The 8909-nt window shown below is 46.5% G+C and overlaps 1 protein-coding gene across 1 annotated transcript in view; it reads right to left on the reverse strand.

Moving 5' to 3' along the window:
* The window catches only part of LOC311141338 (transducin-like enhancer protein 4), a gene marked incomplete at both ends in the record, with an annotated part of 114914 nt that overhangs the window by 74251 nt on the left and 31754 nt on the right, over positions 1 to 8909 (reverse strand). Inside the window, one exon of the mRNA XM_084176633.1 lies at positions 6439 to 6501. Within this exon, the coding sequence (XP_084032759.1) occupies positions 6439 to 6501 (63 nt within the window). The remainder of the gene's footprint in view (positions 1 to 6438; positions 6502 to 8909) is intronic.

Here is an 8909-nt window from a genome sequence, read left to right on the forward strand (position 1 = left end):
GAAGTGATCAATTTGCAAAATGAACATAACTAAAATAATAATAATAAATATTGTCAACGGGACAATCAGTAACAACAATAACCAAGGGTCAAAATAACTATACATTGAACAATAACAATATAGAGGACATGTGCAGGTTGGTTGGTCTGTCAGACACTGTCCCTCATCTTATGGCAGGCAGCAATGTAGTGCGCTGCCAACCCACAGCTCTCTGCGTCCTCCCCCAACAGGACGGGTAGCCTGCGTCCTCCCCCAACAGGACGGGTAGCCTGAGTCCTCCCCCAACAGGACGGGTAGCCTGAGTCCTCCCCCAACAGGACGGGTAGCCTGCGTCCTCCCCCAACAGGACGGGTAGCCTGAGTCCTCCCCCAACAGGACGGGTAGCCTGAGACCTCCCCCAACAGGACGGGTAGCCTGAGTCCTCCCCCAACAGGACGGGTAGCCTGAGTCCTCCCCCAACAGGACGGGTAGCCTGCGTCCTCCCCCAACAGGACGGGTAGCCTGCCTCCTCCCCCAACAGGACGTGTAGCCTGAGTCCTCCCCCAACAGGACGGGTAGCCTGAGTCCTCCCCCAACAGGACGGGTAGCCTGAGTCCTCCCCCAACAGGACGGGTAGCCTGAGTCCTCCCCCAACAGGACGGGTAGCCTGAGTCCTCCCCCTACAGGACGGGTAGCCTGAGTCCTCCCCCAACAGGACGGGTAGCCTGAGTCCTCCCCCAACAGGACGGGTAGCCTGAGTCCTCCCCCTACAGGACGGGTAGCCTGAGTCCTCCCCCAACAGGACGGGTAGCCTGCGTCCTCCCCCAACAGGATGGGTAGCCTGCCTCCTCCCCCAACAGGACGGGTAGCCTGCGTCCTCCCCCAACAGGACGGGTAGCCTGCGTCCTCCCCCAACAGGACGGGTAGCCTGCGTCCTCCCCCAACAGGACGGGTAGCCTGCCTCCTCCCCCAACAGGACGGGTAGCCTGAGTCCTCCCCCAACAGGACGGGTAGCCTGAGTCCTCCCCCAACAGGACGGGTAGCCTGAGTCCTCCCCCAACAGGACGGGGAGCCTATTCTCATCAGAGAGGTCTTTGAAACCTTGAATAAGGGTTTCATATTTGGGGAAATGACAGTCTCTAATTGTTTTATATTTTTGACATTTTGTCAGGAAATGCAGCTCTGTCTCGAGTTCTGCTGTGGTGCAGTGGTTCCAGGGGTTTTCCCTTCTCAATGGCAAGGCTGTGCTCACGGAGTCACAGATGGTGCTGGAGGGGATGGCTGCCGTTTTATGGACTCTTAACCAACCGTGCTATTTTCTGTGTTTATTCGCACAGTTTGTAACTTATTTTGTACATAATGTTGCTGCTTCCGTCTCTTATGACCGAAAAGAGCTTCTGAACATCAGAACAGCGATTACTCACCTCGAACTGTACGAATAATTTTTATTTAATGAGTCTGATGAGAGGGATTTGCTCCAGACACTCGACAGGTCCCTCATCCCCGTCATTCACAGTAGAAAGAAAAGGAGATATCGCGGAAGGAGATCGGGGTGCCTGGTAAGGAGCCGGCAACGAGTGGCTAATCTGCCTTTGCCATCGATACTATTGGCCAACTTACAATCACTTGATAATAAAGTGGACGAACTACAGGCAGGAATATCCTACCAACGGGACATTAAAAACTGTAATATCTTATGTTTCACGTAGTCGTGCCTGAACGAAGACATTAATAACATACAGCTGGCGGGTTATACACTGTATCGGCAGGATAGAACAGCAGCCTCTGGTAAAACAAGGGGTGGCGGTCTATGTATATTTGGAAACAACAGCTGGTGCACGATATCTAAGGGAGTCTCAAGGTTTTGCTCTCCTGAGGCAGAGTATCTCATGATAAGCTGTAGACCCCACTATTTACCAAGAGAGTATTCATCTATATTCTTCGTAGCCGTAGCAGTCTATTTACCACCACAAACTGATGCTGGCACTTAGACTGCACTCAATGAACTGTATAAGGCCATAAGCAAACAGGAAAACGCTCATCCAGAGGCGACGCTCCTAGTGGCCGGGGACTTTAATGCAGGGAAACTTCATTCTGTTTTACCTCATTTCTACCAGCGACTCTAACCCGGACGCTTATAAGAAATCCCGCTATGCCCTCCGACGAACCATCCAACAGGCAAAGAGTCAATACAGGACTAAGATTGAATCATACTACACCGGCTCCAACACTCGTGGATGTGGCAGGGCTTGCAAACTATTACAGACTACAAAGGGAAGCACAGCCGCGAGCTGCCCAGTGACACGAGCCTACCAGACGAGCTAAATCACTTCTATGCTCGCTTTGAGGCAAGCAACACTGAAGCATGCATGAGAGCACCAGCTGTTCCAGATGACTATGTGATCACGCTCTCCGTAGCCGATGTGAGTAAGACCTTTTAAACAGGTCAACATTCACAAGGCTGCAGGTCCAGATGGATTACCAGGACGCGTACTCAGAGCATGCGCTGACCAACTGGCAAGTGTCTTCACTGACATTTTCAACCTCTCACTGTCTGAGTCTGTAATACCAACATGTTTCAAGCAGACCACCATAGTCCCCGTGCCCAAGAACACTAAGGTAACCTGCCTAAATAACTACCGACCCGTAGCACTCACATCTGTAGCCATGAAGTGCTTTGAAAGGCTGGTCATGGCTCACATCAACACCATTATCCCAGAAACCCTAGACCCACTCCAATTTGCATACAGCCCCAACAGATCCACAGATGATGCAATCTCTATTGCGCTCCACACTGCCCTTTCACACCTGTACAAAAGGAACACCTATGTGAGAATGCTATTCATTGACTACAGCTCAGCGTTCAACACCATAGTGCCCTCAAAGCTCATCACTAAGCTAAGGACCCTGGGACTAAACACCTCCCTCTGCAACTGGATCCTGGACTTCCTGACGGGCCGCCCCCAGGTGGTAAGGGTAGGTAACAACACATCTGCCACGCTGATCCTCAACACGGGGGCCCCTCAGGGGTGCGTGCTCAGTCCCCACCTGTACTCCCTGTTCACTGATGACTGCGTGGCCAGGCACGACTCCAACACCATCATTAAGTTTGCCGATGACACAACAGAGGTAGGCCTGATCACCGACAATGATGAGACAGCCTATAGGGAGGAGGTCAGAGACCTGGCCGTGTGGTACCAGGATAAAAACCTCTCCCTCAATGAGATCAAGACAAAGGAGATGATTGTGGACTACAGGAAATGCCCCCATTCTCATCGACGGGGCTGTAGTGGAGCAGGTTGAGAGCTTCAAGTTCCTTGGTGTCCACATCACCAACAAACTAACATGGTCCAAGCACACCAAGACAGTCCAAGCACACGACAAAACCTATTCCCCCTAAGGAGACTGAAAGGATTTGGCATGGGTCCTCAGATCCTCAAAAGGTTCTACAGCTGCACCATCGAGAGCATCCTGACTGGTTGCATCACTGCCTGGTATGGCAACTGCTCGGCCTCCGACCGCAAGGCACTACAGAGGGTAGTGCGTACGGCCCAGTACATCCCTGGGGCCAAGCTTCCTGCCATCCAGGACCTCTATACCAGGCGGTGTCAGAGGAAGTCCCTAAAAATTGTCAAAGACTCCAGCCACCCTAGTCATAGACTGTTCTCTCTGCTACCACACGGCAAGCAGTACCGGAGCACCAAGTCTATATCCAAGAGGCTTCTAAACAGCCTCTACCCCAAGCCATAAGACTCCTGAACATCTAATCAAATGGCTACCCGGACTATTTCCATCCCCTCCCCCCTATTACGCTGCTGCTACTCTCTGTTTATTATCTATGCATAGTCACTTTAATAACATGTACATATTACCTCAATTACCTCGACTAACCGGTGCCCCCTGCACATTGACTCTGTACCGGTACCCCCTGTATATAGCCTCTGTACCGGTACCCCCTGTATATAGCCTCTGTACCGGTACCCCCTGTATATAGCCTCTTTACCGGTACCCCCCGCACATTGACTCTGTACCGGTACCCCCTGTATATAGCCTCGCTATTGTTATTTTTACTGCTGCTCTTTAATAATTTGTTAATTTTTTTTGTTTGTTTGTTGATTTTTTGGGGGTATTCTTTCTTAAAACTGCATTGTTGGTTAAGGGGTTGTAAGTAAGCATTTCACTGTAAGGTCTACACCTATTGTATTCGGCACATGTGACAAAGAACATTTGATTTGATTTGATTTGAGCCTGTACTTTGTCAAGGTTTTTCTAAGGTTTTGATCAGTAACCATGGTCAAATAGTTATCCACGGTGTACTGTCGATTTAGGGCCAGATAGCACCGCATTTTACTTTGTGCCTGTGTTTCCCGAAAGGTAATGTAGTTTTGTTTTGACTGTGTTGTAATTTGATTTATTCTGATTGATTGGATGTTCTGGTCCTGAGGCTTCAGTGTGTTAGTAGAACAGGTTTGTGAACTCAGCGCCAGGACCAGCTGGATGAGGGGACTCTTTTCTTTGCTCAGCTCTTGGCATTGCAGGGCTCTCTCTCTCTTGAATTCAATTCAAAGGGCTTTACTGGCATGGGAAACATGTGTTTACATTGCCAAAGCAAGTGAAATAGATCATCAACAAAAGTGAAATAAAGAATAAATGAACCTCTCTCTCCATCTCATTCTGTCCCTTCTCCTCAACCCTTTCTTTTGAATGGATCAGAATAGTTTTCCACTGTGACTATCTGAGAGAACAGGAGACAGACTAACTGGAGATCGATAGTTTTCCACTCTGACCATCTGAGAGAACAGGAGACAGACTAACTGGAGATCGATAGTTTTCCACTGTGACCATCTGAGAGAACAGGAGACAGACTAACTGGAGATCGATAGTTTTCCACTCTGACCATCTGAGAGAACAGGAGACAGACTAACTGGAGATCGATAGTTTTCCACTGTGACCATCTGAGAGAACAGGAGACAGACTAACTGGAGATCGATAGTTTTCCACTGTGACCATCTGAGAGAACAGGAGACAGACTAACTGGAGATCGATAGTTTTCCACTCTGATCATCTGAGAGAACAGGAGACAGACTAACTGGAGATCGATAGTTTTCCACTCTGATCATCTGAGAGAACAGGAGACAGACTAACTGGAGATCGATAGTTTTCCACTGTGACCATCTGAGAGAACAGGAGACAGACTAACTGGAGATCGATAGTTTTCCACTCTGATCATCTGAGAGAACAGGAGACAGACTAACTGGAGATCGATAGTTTTCCACTCTGATCATCTGAGAGAACAGGAGACAGACTAACTGGAGATCGATAGTTTTCCACTGTGACCATCTGAGAGAACAGGAGACAGACTAACTGGAGATCGATAGTTTTCCACTGTGACCATCTGAGAGAACAGGAGACAGACTAACTGGAGATCGATAGTTTTCCACTCTGACCATCTGAGAGAACAGGAGACTAACTGGAGATCGATAGTTTTCCACTCTGACCATCTGAGAGAACAGGAGACAGACTAACTGGAGATCGATAGTTTTCCACTCTGACCATCTGAGAGAACAGGAGACTAACTGGAGATCGATAGTTTTCCACTCTGACCATCTGAGAGAACAGGAGACTACCTGGAGATCGATAGTTTTCCACTCTGACCATCTGAGAGAACAGGAGACAGACTAACTGGAGATCAATAGTTTTCCACTCTGACCATCTGAGAGAACAGGAGACAGACTAACTGGAGATCGATAGTTTTCCACTGTGACCATCTGAGAGAACAGGAGACAGACTAACTGGAGATCGATAGTTTTCCACTGTGACCATCTGAGAGAACAGGAGACAGACTAACTGGAGATCGATAGTTTTCCACTCTGATCATCTGAGAGAACAGGAGACAGACTAACTGGAGATCGATAGTTTTCCACTGTGACCATCTGAGAGAACAGGAGACAGACTAACTGGAGATCGATAGTTTTCCACTCTGACCATCTGAGAGAACAGGAGACTAACTGGAGATCGATAGTTTTCCACTCTGATCATCTGAGAGAACAGGAGACAGACTAACTGGAGATCGATAGTTTTCCACTGTGACCATCTGAGAGAACAGGAGACAGACTAACTGGAGATCGATAGTTTTCCACTCTGACCATCTGAGAGAACAGGAGACTAACTGGAGATCGATAGTTTTCCACTCTGACCATCTGAGAGAACAGGAGACAGACTAACTGGAGATCGATAGTTTTCCACTCTGACCATCTGAGAGAACAGAAGACTAACTGGAGATCGATAGTTTTCCACTCTGACCATCTGAGAGAACAGGAGACTAACTGGAGATCGATAGTTTTCCACTCTGACCATCTGAGAGAACAGGAGACAGACTAACTGGAGATCAATAGTTTTCCACTCTGACCATCTGAGAGAACAGGAGACAGACTAACTGGAGATCGATATCACACTAACCTCCAGTGAGAGGAAGGGGATGACTTGGGCACAGATTGCATTCAGTCGCTTCACCATCTCCGCCTGAGAGAGAGAGAGAGAGAGAGAGAGAGAGAGAGAGAGAGAGAGAGAGAGAGAGAGAGAGCGAGAGAGAGAGAGAGAGAGAGAGAGAGAGCAGAGAGAGAGAAACAACCCTAATTGACAAAGAAACAAACCAAAACAAAGGCAAAGTCTTCTCATTCTTTGTTGATTTCAAAAAAGCTTTTGACTCAATTTGGCATGAGGGTCTGTTTTACAAATTGATGGAAAGTGGTGTTTGGGGGGAAAAACATACAACATTATAAAATCCATGTACACAAACAACAAGTGTGCGGTTAAAATCGACAAAAAAAACACACATTTCTTTCCACAGGGCCGTGGGGTGAGACAGGGATGCAGCTTGAGCACCACCCTCTTCAACATATATATCAACGAATTGGCGAGGGCACTAGAACAATCTGCAGCACCCGGTCTCACCCTACTAGAACAATCTGCAGCACCCGGTCTCACCCTACTAGAACAATCTGCAGCACCCGGTCTCACCCTACTAGAACAATCTGCAGCACCCGGTCTCACCCTACTAGAACAATCTGCAGCACCCGGTCTCACCCTACTAGAACAATCTGCAGCACCCGGTCTCACTCTACTGGAACATTCATGAGAATTTAATGGATTCGAAAAAGCTATACAGGACAATCAAAATCCATTGGACTCCCCAATTACTGACCAGGAGCTCTATAAGAAACTTCAGGCCCTCAAATTTAAAAAAGCATGCGGACCTGATGGCATCCTAAATGAGATGCTCAAATTCACTAGTGCAAAATGTCAATTGGCTATATTAAAACTGTTTTAATTTGATCCTGAGTGTAGGTTATTTCCCTGACATCTGGAATCAAGGACTCATAACCCCAATCTTTAAGAACAGAGACAACTTTGACCCTAACAATTCCAGAGGCATTTGTGTGAACAGTAACCTGGGGAAGGTTTTCTCTAGTATTATACATGTAAGAGTTCTAAACTTCCTTAATAATACAATGTCTTGAGTAAAAGCCAGATTGGATTCATACCAAAACATCGCACGACCGATCATATTTACACCCTACACACCCTGATAGATAAACATGTCCACCAAAATAATACCAAAATGTACGCTTGCTTTATTGACTTCCAAAAAGCATTTGATTCTATTTGGCATACAGGACTGTTCTACAAAGTTATTGAAAGTGGTGAGGGGGTAAAACATAACATAATTAAATCAATGGCAATACGTGCAGCATAAACATTTTGAAGAAAATAACATTTACCAAATGGGACAAACACCCCATTGACACCCTGCATTCAGAGTTCTGTAAGATTCTCCTACATGTCCAGAGGAAAACTACAAACAAGGCATGCAGGGCAGAATAAGGCCAATATCCACTAATAATAAAAACTCAGAAAATAGCAATAAAGTTTGGGAAACATCTAAATACAGTGACCCCCTCTCATATCATTACCAAGCCCTGCAATGCCAAGAGCTGAGCAAAGAAAAGAGTCCCCTCATCCAGCTGGTCCTGGCGCTGAGTTCACAAACCTGTTCTACTAACACACTGAAGCCTCAGGACCAGAACATCCAATCAATCAGAATAAACCAAATTACAACACAGTCAAAACAACACTACATTGCTTATTGGGAAACACAAGCACAAAGTAAAATGCAGTGCTATCTGGCCCTATATCGACAGTACACCATGGCAAACTATTTGACCATGGTTACTGATCAAAACCTTAGAAAAACCTTGACAAAGTACAGGCTCAGTGAGCACAGCCTTGCCCTTGAAAAGGGTAGACACAGGAAAACCTGGCTCCCTGTAGAGGAAAGGCTGTGCAACCACTGCACCACAGCAGAACCTGAGAAAGAGCTGCATTTCTTGACAAAATGTTTAAAAAATTATATTAAAGATTTCAAAGACCTCTCTGATGAGAATAGGCTACCCGTCCTGTTGGGGGAGGACGCAGAGAGGTGTGGGTTGGCAGCGCACTACATTGCTGTCTGCCATAAGATGAGGCACAGTGTCTGACAGACCAACCAACCTGCACATGTCCTCTATATTGTTATTGTTCAATGGTTATTTTCACCCTTGGTTATTGTTGTTACTGTTGTCCCGTTGACAATATTGATTATTATTATTTTAATTATGTTAATAGTGTAAATATCCAAAGTAAGCTTTGGCAATATGTACAGTATATATACACTGATATCATGTGACAGATCATGTGACACTTAGATTGCACACAGGTGGACTTTATTTAACTAATTATGTGACTTCTGAAGGTAATTGGTTGCACCAGATCTTATTTAGGGGCTTCATAGCAAAGGGGGTGAATATATATGCACGCACCACTTTTCCGTTATTTATTTTTTAGAATTTTTTTAAACAAGTAATTTTTTTCATTTCACTTCACCAATTTGG

This window comes from Coregonus lavaretus (assembly GCF_964263955.1).
Source record: "Coregonus lavaretus genome assembly, chromosome: 14".
Lineage (NCBI taxonomy): Eukaryota > Metazoa > Chordata > Actinopteri > Salmoniformes > Salmonidae > Coregonus > Coregonus lavaretus.